This window comes from Cyanistes caeruleus, chromosome 5, assembly GCF_971803275.1.
Source record: "Cyanistes caeruleus chromosome 5, bCyaCae1.hap1.1, whole genome shotgun sequence".
NCBI classification, from domain to species: Eukaryota; Metazoa; Chordata; class Aves; order Passeriformes; family Paridae; genus Cyanistes; species Cyanistes caeruleus.
The window spans coordinates 47,688,319-47,700,541 of record NC_141705.1 but is presented as its reverse complement, the minus strand read 5'-3'; the positions used below and the strand labels follow the sequence as shown (position 1 = coordinate 47,700,541).

Here is a 12,223-nt window from a genome sequence, read left to right as displayed (position 1 = left end):
GGACAAATGTCCAAGAGTTTATTAGGTGTTTCAGATGGTCAAGGAAAACAGGTATAGTCACACAAGAATCCAAATATCAATCTCTGTTTCATTTACTGGATTTTTTTTTTTTCAATTTTATTAAAGTTCCTGTTTTCATGATAGTTAATGAATACTGTTAATGACAGTTTCCCACAGGTGTTGCTTACTTGTGACTTAAGTAAATTATTTTGTATCTGCAGCCCCATGAAAAAATAGGCTTTACAGGAAGAAAAGGTTTATAGAAGCAAGGGAAAAAACCTGCAAAAGTAGTGCTGTATTTATATGCATGATGACATTCCATTTTTTCTTGGATGAGCCAAACTATACAAAGTAGTTTATAGCAAATTTTTTCCTTCCCAAAATCAGGGACATTTCAATGGCATCTCACAACATACATCATCTTGATGGCTTACAGGATTAGTGAGGCTGCATTCCGTTTGTGATACTGGTGTGAGCTTGTTGCTATTGGCATCAATGGGCTCTGGTTTCTTCTCAGGAGAACAGAATATTTCTCATGTCCAAGGATGGAGTTATGTTACTATGAATAGTAAAGCCTGAACTGTCCTTCAGATGAACAGATGCTTGTTCAAAACTGAAGAGAAGCACATGAAAAAAAGCATAAAAATCAAGATTTGCAGCAAGAGATAATACCTAATTCACCACAGATTAAATTGCTAAACTGGCATGTACTTTTCACTAGAAATAGGAGCTCAATTATATTAATTTTTAAAGGTATGCTACTTTGCCCTGTGTTTCTGTATACATAAATGGTATGGAGTTAGTAGAGCCTAAAATTGCATAAACAAGGTGATTAGACAGCGTGGTCCTGATGAGTGAACAACTATTGTTCTAGCAGCTAGTTATGCAAGGAGCTATCTTGATGTCCGAGGTGCGTATCAAAATACTATTTGTGTTTTTCATTTGTCTGGCCCATTGGGATCAGCTATAGGGTGAACAAAATGCTGTCCTAGCATAGTCATGATTTTCCATTATCTTGACAGTCTTTCTTTATATTTTCTTTGTAACCTGTAATGCTGGAAAAAGTAACCTTATAAGAGGAAACAGATGACCAAGCTGAAGGTCCTTTGTGTGTTAAACATTAGTCATCTGTGTGGACAGGTATCCTTATTTTTGGTTTTTCATTTTTGTCTTTATTGTGTTAATTATCTGCTTTTTCAGACATATTTCAAGAGGTCTTGGTATTGCTGTATTTAGGCAGGAGTAGTAATAAACAAAGGACATTCCTAGTAGGTTCATTGTGCCCCTTAATTTTTATGTGGCTTGATCTTAACAAGAAAAGGTAAAGTGTTACTATTATTCTGATAAAGCCATCTTTTGATTTTTGCTATTAATGAAAGCTACGTGAGTGGTCAAAATTAATCAAAGATAATCTTTAAATAAACACACATAAAATTATTTGCTTAGAGAGTGGCCATAAATTTTAGACCAATGTTTTCTGTTTCTCATTATTGCTAGACTTTTAACTTCTGGGTGGATGCAATGACAGTAACAGAAATGTCTTTTTAAATGTCTGTATTCCTAGGTGACATGCAGTGTCAGGTATTCTTATGGAAAAGAGCATTTAAAGAAACCATTTTTGGTCAAATAAATTTGATCTTAAGTAACCTGCAATGAAATGGCACTCAGCTGATTTTATAATAGGTTTAAACCAAAGTTAGTGTGGCTCAACAGCATCAAATGAGGCAATTTTCTTTTAAAATTTTGGTTTAGGGTTAGTAATTAAGCCTTTCGATGTGTGTGTGTATGTGTGTAGATAAAATTTTTAGGAAGTATTGATCTAGAAAAGCATTGATTAGCAAAAAGTAACTGAAGAGTTGAAGCATTGGTTTTGGTCTTGGTGCATAGTTGTCAGCAGAAGGAAAAGCACATTTTCTTTAAGCATAATCAAGTACTACTTTCAGTCCTTTTGCCTCAGACCATTTGCCTGTCATAACAAATTCCTCATGTACAATCTCAGTCTAAGTTCCTGTTGTTTTATTACCAATTTTTAAAGAAAATTTAAGCCTAGGTATCATGCATTTACCTGTCTATGTATCTAGTGTTACTTACGTGCCTCTAATAAAATAAAGAAAACCTCTGAACTTTCCATGCTCAGAACTACCTGGCTATCAAGATTTCAGTTCAGTAGCTTGTGCTTAGCAAGTTTCAGCTTACTACAACTATCATTAAAGGAAATTAAATTTTCTAAGTCAGTAATGTATTAGGACTCTATACAAAGAGTAAAACTGAAAGCAATTTTCTTTGCTTGTAGCTTTTATTTAATCAGAAATTACATGAGTAAAGAAGTACCCTTCTCTGCAGTCTTCTCAAAATGAATTTAAGAAAATACTTTAATTTTCAAAATAGATAAGGGTGCTGAGGATAGTTTCATAATGAATCTCTTAGGTCAATTAAACAACAAGAGAAGTTAACATTATCCCAGTATTAGTCTCTAAAAAGATGATCAGCTGTTACAATTTCCCCCGATTTCTGTCTCACTTGCTGGACTTCAGGCCTGAAAAGTGTTTTCCTGGACATTAAACCTGCAGAACAAAACAGGAGTTGGATGGCTGCTGTCCCTGTCCCCACCACAGGCATGTGCCACACCTTGGCAATTGTGAAGCACTTTTGCTCTTGTTTTTCCCCTTGGTAACATGGGAATAATGTCACTCATTTCCTCTTAGAAAACACAGACTCTAAGTATTCATGTGCTCTGTTAGAAAGAGTTCTCTGAAAGCTGTGAGATTATTTGATCCATAACAGTTAGGGTTTCTTCCCAACCCTCAATACCTTAAATTCTTGGTGTAGTAATTTTAGCCCTTATTTTTTACTTATTTTGCTTTACCAGGTATGCTATCTATACACTGATTCCTGCTGCTTCCAATACACAGGGGCAAAATAATTAATTTTTTATGTCAGATGCAGCTATGGAAAATAGAAATATGTGCTTAATGGCTGAGGCTTAGCTAAAGTTAGTGCATTGTCTTTGCACTGCAGCTGAATCCTAATGAAAGTGTTCCAAAACTGGCACAGTAGACCAGTGTGTTAAGTGTCCTTATTTAATGGGTGGGTAAAGAGTCTGGAGTATTTTTAATCCAATGTTTCTGGACCTAGATGTCACCTAATTTCTGCAATCCACAGCATGACTTGGAAAGGTGCAGTTTTTCAGACAAGTTTGTATCCAAGTGCAATACAAAGATCTTTCTCTCTTCTTCTGACTCACACCTCTGCCAGATGCAATATTATCAGATCACCTGGTGCAGTTCAGGAAAATAGAGCGATTACATGTTTTGTTTTCTTCTTCCAGAGCATGCACAGGTACATAAATTCACACCTGCTTGCCCCAGGGATGCAGGAACCCCACTGACATTTTCAGTGTCAAGATTCCTCCTCATACTTTGGATTTAATTTAACACCTGTATGGAGGTAGAAAACTGAGTGTGTGCACCACCACAGCTGACCCAGCCTGACTGTGTTGAAAAGGGCAATTTTAACAAAGTCACGTGGAGAGAGGCAAGGATGTATTTTCCAGACTAGAGATAGCACAGGTGCAAATTCCTTCAAGGAGTACATGGTACACACCCTGCTAAGGGGACAATCCCCAAACAGCTCATTCCATCATTGATCTGTAGGCAGAGAAGAATTGGGGTTTTTTGAGCTTCAGAAGCCCAAAACAGACAGACAGCATATTTGCACTGTCCATTTCTCCTATTCTGTGCTTTGGGACCCATACAAGGAGCTTAATTATTCATCTATTAAATGCATATTTGGAATTGCTTTAGCATCTTAGCATTTTGATATAAAGCATTGAATCTCCTTTAGGGCTATTCAAAAGATGGAAGAGTCATCCCCACCCATTCTTCAACACTTGATACCTAATTACCCAAAAGGATGAATTGTAGTAAACAAGAAATTTTTGTAAGAAATGAGGCTCCTCATGTAGAGCACGAGCTGAACATATCCTTGTGCCCTCCACAGCCCTGGATCAATTTCCACCGTTCTCCCCACACCAGAGGGCACCCAAGCAAAGGGACCAGGGGCTGAGGAGCATTCCTTCATCTGGCAGGGCTGAGATGGGTTCCCTGGTGCTCTCAGGATCCCCAGCCCATCCCTCTGAACCCAGGTCCTGTGGCAGAGTGGCTAGAAGGAAAACTGATTATTAATTCTGCTTTTTTTGCTGTGTCTCCTTGGAGAGCAGAGCAGGGCCTCAGGAGGGAGGTGCTGTCCCTGGGAGCAGAGCAAAGCTCCTCGGGCCTGTTGGGAAATTCTAGTAGAGGAGTAGTTAAACACCTGACAATGTCAAGATTTCAGAGACTTGAAATAAGGATCTGAATGGTTAGATAGTTTCAACAGTTTGAAAAAAACCCAAACAAACTGCAACAAACTTGGATTCTGTTTTAATTGCTATGTACTCGGGTTCAAGTTAGAGCAGTCCCATAAGAGTTAAAGCAGCAAGAGACCAATAAGGCTGGAGGAGGAGGGTTAAGGAAGGGTTTAAATTTCTCTTTTCTCTGGGCAGGTGTGTTTTGGTGTGGGTTCTTTGGGCACAGGAAGGCTCCAGTGGTGCTCAGGTGCCTGAGGCTGAAGGTGGCGGGAGGCGCAGCTGTGCCCGTGAGGCCGCGCGTGCGGAGCTGTGTCCAGCTGGGCCCAGCAGGAGCGGGATGTGCCTGTGGAGCAGGGCTGGAGGCGGCCCTGGGGATGTGTGGAGGCCTGGGGCAGCTGTGCTGTGCAGCCAGGCTGGGAGAGCTGGGGCTGTGCAGCCGGGAGAGGAGCGGGGGCCGGGGAGGCCTGACTGTGGCCTTCCAGTGCCCAGAGGGGGCAGAGAGCCATGGGGGAAGTGTTTTAGACGTGGAAGGGGAAGGTTGAGAGCAGATGTTTGCAAGAGCCAGGAGGGTGGTGAGTCAGCGGAACAGGCTGTGCAGAGAAGCTGTGGATGCCCTGTCCCATGAAGGTTCCAGGCCAGGCAGGACGGGGCCCTGAGCACCCTGATGGAGCGGGTGGCAGCAGAACCAGGCCATGTTTGCGGTGCCCCCATGGCCTTCTGGAACTCCATGTTTGAGCAAAGCGCAGCCCCGTTAGCTGGGCATGGAATGTTGGCACCGGTTGCCAGGGGCACTCCTGCTCCCAAGGTTCTGTTGGCACGGAATCTGTTGAGCCAGTTGACGGATTCTCTGCTGTGCAGCAGACACAGAGCATCCGTCTTCTCCATCCCGAGTGGGAAGTGAGAGCTGTCTGCTGACATTTGTGAGCCAAACTCTGGAGTGGCTGTACAGGTGAGTGCAGACAACGCTTGACAATTCTGATTGTCATGCTGAGGGGCTGGTCTGGGCTGCAGCGTGGGCTGCAGGTGGGCTCAAGTGCCAGAGTCACAGACTTCCCCTCTAGCTCTGAACAGGACCTGAAGACGTGGGAATGGGAGTCTTGGGGATGGGGGTATTCAAGAAAATTGGCATTCCAAATAGATAATCTCCCCTGTACTTTTCTGATAGGTTTGGAAGAGTGGTTTTGAGTCACTCCAAAAAATCTGCAGTGGGCTGCCCAAAGGACACTAAGGGATTGATCACATCCCTGACATTCCTGTCTTGGTGTTTGTCCCACTTACATTGCTGGCGCTATTAGATCACAAACCACCATGAGCTCAGTAAGTAGATCGCTACTCAGTGCTGATCTGAATCTTGAAACATTTTACGGGGTACGTCTAGGAAGCATTTCAAGGGTTTGTAGCAAAAGCACACGAGTAGAAACCTTTGCAAACTTCATGTAACTTGATGTTCTGGAATAGTGGAAGTTTTGGATCTCTGTGGGTGTTCAGAGCAATAGCTCAGAAATGCTTAGAGTGTGAGCAGGAGCCTGCCAGAATTGGGAACTGGTCTCCTCATTTTCAAGCCATTGGGACAGGCTCTTTCTTGGTGAGGCAGCTTGTCGGAGATCAGGAGTCATATCTTCTTGAGGAGATGCACATAGGTGGGAATGGCCCATAGCACCATTGGATGCATATTGCAGCCTTTGCAGGAGTGTTTTTGTATCCTTGTGTGCTGTCACTGGTGTGGCAAAAAGCAAGTGTCATGTTAATATGAGTGCGACAGAAAATGCTAAGGCTTTGTTCTCTCTCAGCGTCAGCGAAAGCGCCCGGGAGAGCCTCTTGAGTCCGGACCACCTCGGAAACGGAGAAGGCTGCTGCCCTCCATCGCAGGTGGAAGTTGGCAGGCAGAGGCAAGAGGCCCAGAGGAAAGTGCTTCACCTGCTTTAGAGCCTGGTAAGAACAGAAACTGCTTCTGCGGGCTTGGAGTTGATTTGAACATGTGCTTTTGCCAGTTCCTAGGCCCTTTCCTGGGGAGGAAGGGAACCTTAGGGTGGAGGAAGCACCTGGTATGGCATCCCTAAACAACAAGCCCACTGGCCGCTGTTTTGGTTTGTTACTGGCCTCTATACATTGGCCTCTAGTGGGAGATGAGCTGTGTAGCAAAGGCCCCAGGTGCTGCTCAAACACCTGGATGTGAGCTCTGAGGAGCTGGCAATGACTGCAGCAGCCACAGTGTCGGTGGCAGGCTGAGTTAGGGATCTGCCAAGCTGGAGAAAGATGAAGAAAAGTTAGTCATTAGCTGTGGCCCATTCTTCAGGGGAGCATGGACAGCATGGTACTGTAAAATTATTATCCCCTCTAGTTTTGGTTGTTTCTTTCTCCTGTGTGCTATACATTCCCCTGTGTGAGAGGAATGATCTGTTGGGGTGAACGTCTCGTAAGCTGTTGTCATCCAAGAGAACTTGTGAGGAGCTCAGGTGCTCTTCCTCTTGCTTTACCCCTTCTGAGGACAGGGCTGACAATGCTCCCTGTGGCCTATTGAGGGCAAAGCTTGAGTGAAATATTGGGCACATTCCTGAAACGTAGGGCACATTGAAATGAAGCACAGCCTATTCAACAGAGGCAGCCCATTTCATTGCTCTGCAATCTCCGACCTTCATTCTAATGTTCTCTTATTTCCGTTCATGGAGAATTCATAGGTGTGTCAGGCAAATCTTCTGAGGCTGCTGTTGTCACTGTTGGTGCTGGTGACTCTGCTATGGTAAGTAGTGACTGGCACACTCCTCTCCATATTGCATGCAGATTAATTTTCTTGCCCTCTGGAATCTTACTAAGTCCCCTGGCCTCCAAGGCTGAAAGATGCCTCTGATGTAGCACTTTAGACACAATTCCCAGTCACCTCCAAACACACTCACAGACACTTCAGCATGAATGTGAATCTTGAAACATTTTACGAGGTACTTCTAGAAAGGATTTCAAGGGTTTGTTGTCACAGTGTTTTAGGGATGGTGAGGCAGTAGCACACAGACTCTCTGAGGGGTTGTCCAAGAGAGCAAGTTTTATTATTCCAGTTCTTCTTTTCTAGACAGGTCTGAGAGGTAAAACTCTAATTGGTCATTAAAGCAACACATCCCGGTCATTGGACAATTGGTACACCACCGCTCGACTTTTCTTGCAAGTAAACAACAAGGATCCTAAACAGCACCTGCAGAAGGTTGTTGTACTTCTCCAAGCACTGTTTGGATTTCTCTTTATGTTTTCTCAGGCCACAGTAAGGAGCTTGTGTGACTTAGTTTCACACAGCTATTGTGCTCCCTGCTTGCTTCTTGCATTTAGAACATACACTTTGAAACAAATGCACAGGAGTGGAAACCTTTGCAAACTTCATGTAACTTGATGTTCTGGAATAGTGGAAGTTGTGGATCTCTGTGGGTGTTCAGAGCAATAGCTCAGAAATGCTTAGAGTGTGAGCAGGAGCCTGCCAGAATTGGGAACTGGTCTCCTCATTTTCAAGCCATTGGGACAGGCTCTTTCTTGGTGAGGCAGCTTGTCGGAGATCAGGGGTGATGTCTTTTCTCTGAGAAGAAGCACATAGGTGGGAATGGCCCATAGCACCATTGGATGCATATTGCAGCCTTTGCAGGAGTGTTTTTGTATCCTTGTGTGCTGTCATTGGTGTGGCAAAAAGCAAGTGTCATGTTAATATGAGTGCGACAGAAAATGCTAAGGCTTTGTTCTCTCTCAGCGTCAGCGAAAGCGCCCGGGAGAGCCTCTCGAGTCCGGACCACCTCGGAAACGGAGAAGGCTGCTGCCCTCCATCGCAGGTGGAAGTTGGCAGACAGAGGCAAGAGGCCCAGAGGAAAGTGGTTCACCTGCTTTAGAGCCTGGTAAGAAGGAAAAACTACTTCTGGAGGGTTGGAGCTGATGTGAAAGTGTGCTGTTGTCAGTTCCTAGGCCCTGTCCTGTTGAGGAAGGGAACCTTCGGGGTGGAGGAAGCACCTGGTATGGCATCCCTAAACAACAAGCCCACTGGCCGCTGTTTTGGTTTGTTACTGAACTCTATACATTGGCCTCTAGTGGGAGATGAGCTGTGTAGCAAAGGCCCCAGGTGCTGCTCAAACACCTGGATGTGTGTGTGCCCTGAAGAGCTGGCAGTGACTGCAGCAGCCACAGTGTCGGTGGCAGGCTGAGTTAGGGATCTGCCAAGCTGGAGAAAGATGAAGAAAAGTTAGTCATTAGCTGTGGCCCATTCTTCAGGGGAGCATGGACAGCATGGTACTGTAAAATTATTATCCCCTCTAGTTTTGGTTGTTTCTTTCTCCTGTGTGCTAAACATTCCCCTGTGTGAGAGGAATGATCTGTTGGGGTGAACGTCTCGTAAGCTGTTGTCACCCAACAGAACTTGTGAGAAGCTCAGGTGCTCTTCCTCTTGCTTTACCCCTTCTGAGGACAGGGCTGGCAATGCTCCCTCTGGACTATTGAGGGCAAAGCTTGAGAGAAATATTGGGCACATTCCTGAAACGTAGGGCACATTGAAATGAAGCACAGCCTATTCAACAGAGGCAGCCCATTTCATTGCTCTGCAATCTCCGACCTTCATTCTAATGTTCTCTTATTTCCGTTCATGGAGAATTCATAGGTGTGTCAGGCAAATCTTCTGAGGCTGCTGTTGTCACTGTTGGTGCTGGTGACTCTGCTATGGTAAGTAGTGACTGGCACACTCCTCTCCATGTTGCATGCAGATTAATTTTCTTGCCCTCTGGAATCTTACTAAGTCCCCTGGCCTCCAAGGCTGAAAGATGCCTCTGATGTAGCACTTTAGACACAATTCCCAGTCAACTCCAAACACACTCACAGACACTTCAGCATGAATGTGAATCTTGAAACATTTTACGAGGTACTTCTAGAAAGGATTTCAAGGGTTTGTTGTCACAGTGTTTTAGGGATGGTGAGGCAGTAGCACACAGACTCTCTGAGGGGTTGTCCAAGAGAGCAAGTTTTATTATTCCAGTTCTTCTTTTCTAGACAGGTCTGAGAGGTAAAACTCTAATTGGTCATTAAAGCAACACATCCCGGTCATTGGACAATTGGTACACCACCGCTTGACTTTTCTTGCAAGTAAACAACAAGGATCCTAAACAGCACCTGCAGAAGGTTGTTGTACTTCTCCAAGCACTGTTTAGATTCCTCCTTCTGCTTTCTCAGGCCACAGTGAGAAGCTTGTGTGACTTAGTTTCACACAGCTATTGTGCTCCCTGCTTGCTTCTTGCATTTAGCATCCACACTTTGAAACAAATGCACAGGAGTAGAAACCTTTGCAAACTTCATGTAACTTGATGCTCTGGAATAGTGGAAGTTTTGGATCTTTGTGGGTGTTCAGAGCAATAACTCAGAAATGCTTAGAGTGTGAGCAGGAGCCTGCCAGAATTGGGAACTGGTCTCCTCATTTTCAAGCCATTGGGACAGGCTCTTTCTTGGTGAAGCAGCTTGTCAGAGATCAGGGGTGATGTCTTTTCTCTGAGAAGAAGCACATAGGTGGGAATGGCCCATAGCACCATTGGATGCATATTGCAGCCTTTGCAGGAGTGTTTTTGTATCCTTGTGTGCTGTCATTGGTGTGGCAAAAAGCAAGTGTCATGTTAATATGAGTGCGACAGAAAATGCTAAGGCTTTGTTCTCTCTCAGCGTCAGCGAAAGCGCCCGGGAGAGCCTCTTGAGTCCGGACCACCTCGGAAACGGAGAAGGCTGCTGCCCTCCATCGCAGGTGGAAGTTGGCAGACAGAGGCAAGAGGCCCAGAGGAAAGTGCTTCACCTGCTTTGGAGCCTGGTAAGAACAGAAACTGCTTCTGCGGGCTTGGAGTTGATTTGAACATGTGCTTTTGCCAGTTCCTAGGCCCTGTCCTGGTGAGGAAGGAAAACTTGGGCTTCAGGAAGCACCTGGTATGGCATCCCTAAACAACAAGCCCACTGGCCGCTGTTTTGGTTTGTTACTGACCTCTATACATTGGCCTCTAGTGGGAGATGAGCTGTGTAGCAAAGGCCCCAGGTGCTGCGCAAACACCTGGATGTGAGCTCTGAGGAGCTGGCAGTGACTGCAGCAGCCACAGTGTCTGTGGCAGGCTGAGTTAGGGATCTGCCAAGCTGGAGAAAGATGAAGAAAAGTTAGTCATTAGCTGTGGCCCATTCTTCAGGGGAGCATGGACAGCATGGTACTGTAAAATTATTATCCCCTCTAGTTTTGGTTGTTTCTTTCTCCTGTGTGCTAAACATTCCCCTGTGTGAGAGGAATGATCTGCTGGGGTGAACGTCTCATAAGCTGTTGTCACCCAACAGAACTTGTGAGAAGCTCAGGTGCTCTTCCTCTTGTTTTGCCCCTTCTGAGGACAGGGCTGGCAATGCTCCCTCTGGACTATTGAGGGCAAAGCTTGAGTGAAATATTGGGCACATTCCTGAAACGTAGGGCGCTTTGAAATGAAGCACAGCCTATTCAACAGAGGCAGCCCATTTCATTGCTCTGCAATCTCCGACCTTCATTCTAATGTTCTCTTCTTTTCAGTTTATGGAGAATTCATAGGTGTGTCAGGCAAATCTTCGAAGCCTGATGTTGTCACTCTTGGTGATGATGATGAATCTCCTATGGTAAGTAGTGACTGGCACACTCCTCTCCATATTGCATGAAGATTAATTTTCTTGCCCTCTGGAATCTTACTAAGTCCCCTGGCCTCCAAGGTTGAAAGATGCCTCTGATGTACCACACTAGACACAGTTCCCAGTCAACCCCAAACACACTCACGAACACATCAGCCTGCCTGAGAATTAAATGCAGAGAGTGGATGAACAACCTAAAAGAGGTTGTTGCTTCAAGTGATTGAAAAGAGAGCCCATGGTGATGAAATGATACCATTTACATTTGGAGAGAAAAAGTCTGCCTGAGGCAGATGTACAGCTTTGCACAGAACCTTGGAGACAAGTGTGGGGGTATGTCAGAGAACGGGGATTACTTGCTTCAAATCTCAGAGATGGCTGACTCACTACACCTTTTTTCAACCAGGACACTTCAGGGCAGGGAAACCCCAAATCCTCCCTAAATGCAGAAAAACTGAGAGTTAAAGACAGCAGGCTTCTTCAGAGGAAATGTGCCAGGGCTAGTCAGTGCATTTGCATGATTATTTGAGATTTTATGTATGAAGAACCATTGAAGTGTGATGATATTAACAGCTGCATGTTCTTTCTGCTTCTGTTCCCTCTAGTGCAGAGCCAGGAATTGTTATTAAGTGTCCAATTTGCATGGACTTTTACTCGGAGGTAAGGCTCCACCTCTTGTCATGCTTTGTGCTTTGTGGGAGGAGGAAGAAGCCAACAGGGGAGTTGCACAAGTCAGTTGGCTGATGTGGGCAGCTGGCTGGAAGCACAGCCCTTGCTGGGAAGCTCCACAAGTCCCTTCTTGGTGGTGAATGTAGAGGGAGAAGCCCTTGCCAGGACGGCACTGGCAGATCCTTTGGTCCCTCATTGTTCTAATTGATTGCAGATGCTCTCAAGTCTCATTTGCCTGGTGCCAATAGAGCAGCAAACTCGAATTCTTTCCTCCCAATACATGTTGTTGTTGTTTTCTTTCTTCTAGATTGGGCAAAGTGCACGAGAGCTTGTGTCAATCGTGTTCTGCAGCGCGTGCCTCCCTGCTGCCCTGGACACTACCAGCATGTGCCCAACCTGCAGAGCGGAATGCAATCCAGAAATGTATTTTCCAGTTTATTTAGGAGTGCTTCTGTTTCTCAGGAGTCAGATGGATCCTGGGGAATAGGCAATGTAGAGGCTTGTTTCTTTATGTATATAGTTCTTCCTGTACATAGTTTCATTTTTGCTGAGTTTAGTTAGAAATAAAGTTTTGATTGATTTAAA

The 12,223-nt window shown here is 44.9% G+C and overlaps 1 protein-coding gene across 1 annotated transcript; it reads left to right on the top strand.

Moving 5' to 3' along the window:
* Window positions 1-5,571: 5,571 nt before the first annotated feature.
* Window positions 5,572-12,223, top strand: LOC111944235 (uncharacterized). The gene is made up of 9 exons (XM_086888321.1): window positions 5,572-5,662; window positions 6,136-6,277; window positions 7,015-7,085; window positions 8,070-8,211; window positions 8,955-9,025; window positions 10,010-10,151; window positions 10,881-10,963; window positions 11,575-11,629; window positions 11,946-12,223. Exons 1-8 carry the CDS (start codon window positions 5,654-5,656, stop codon window positions 11,596-11,598), a joined length of 684 nt encoding a protein of 227 aa, XP_086744447.1. The 5' UTR covers window positions 5,572-5,653; the 3' UTR covers window positions 11,599-11,629; window positions 11,946-12,223.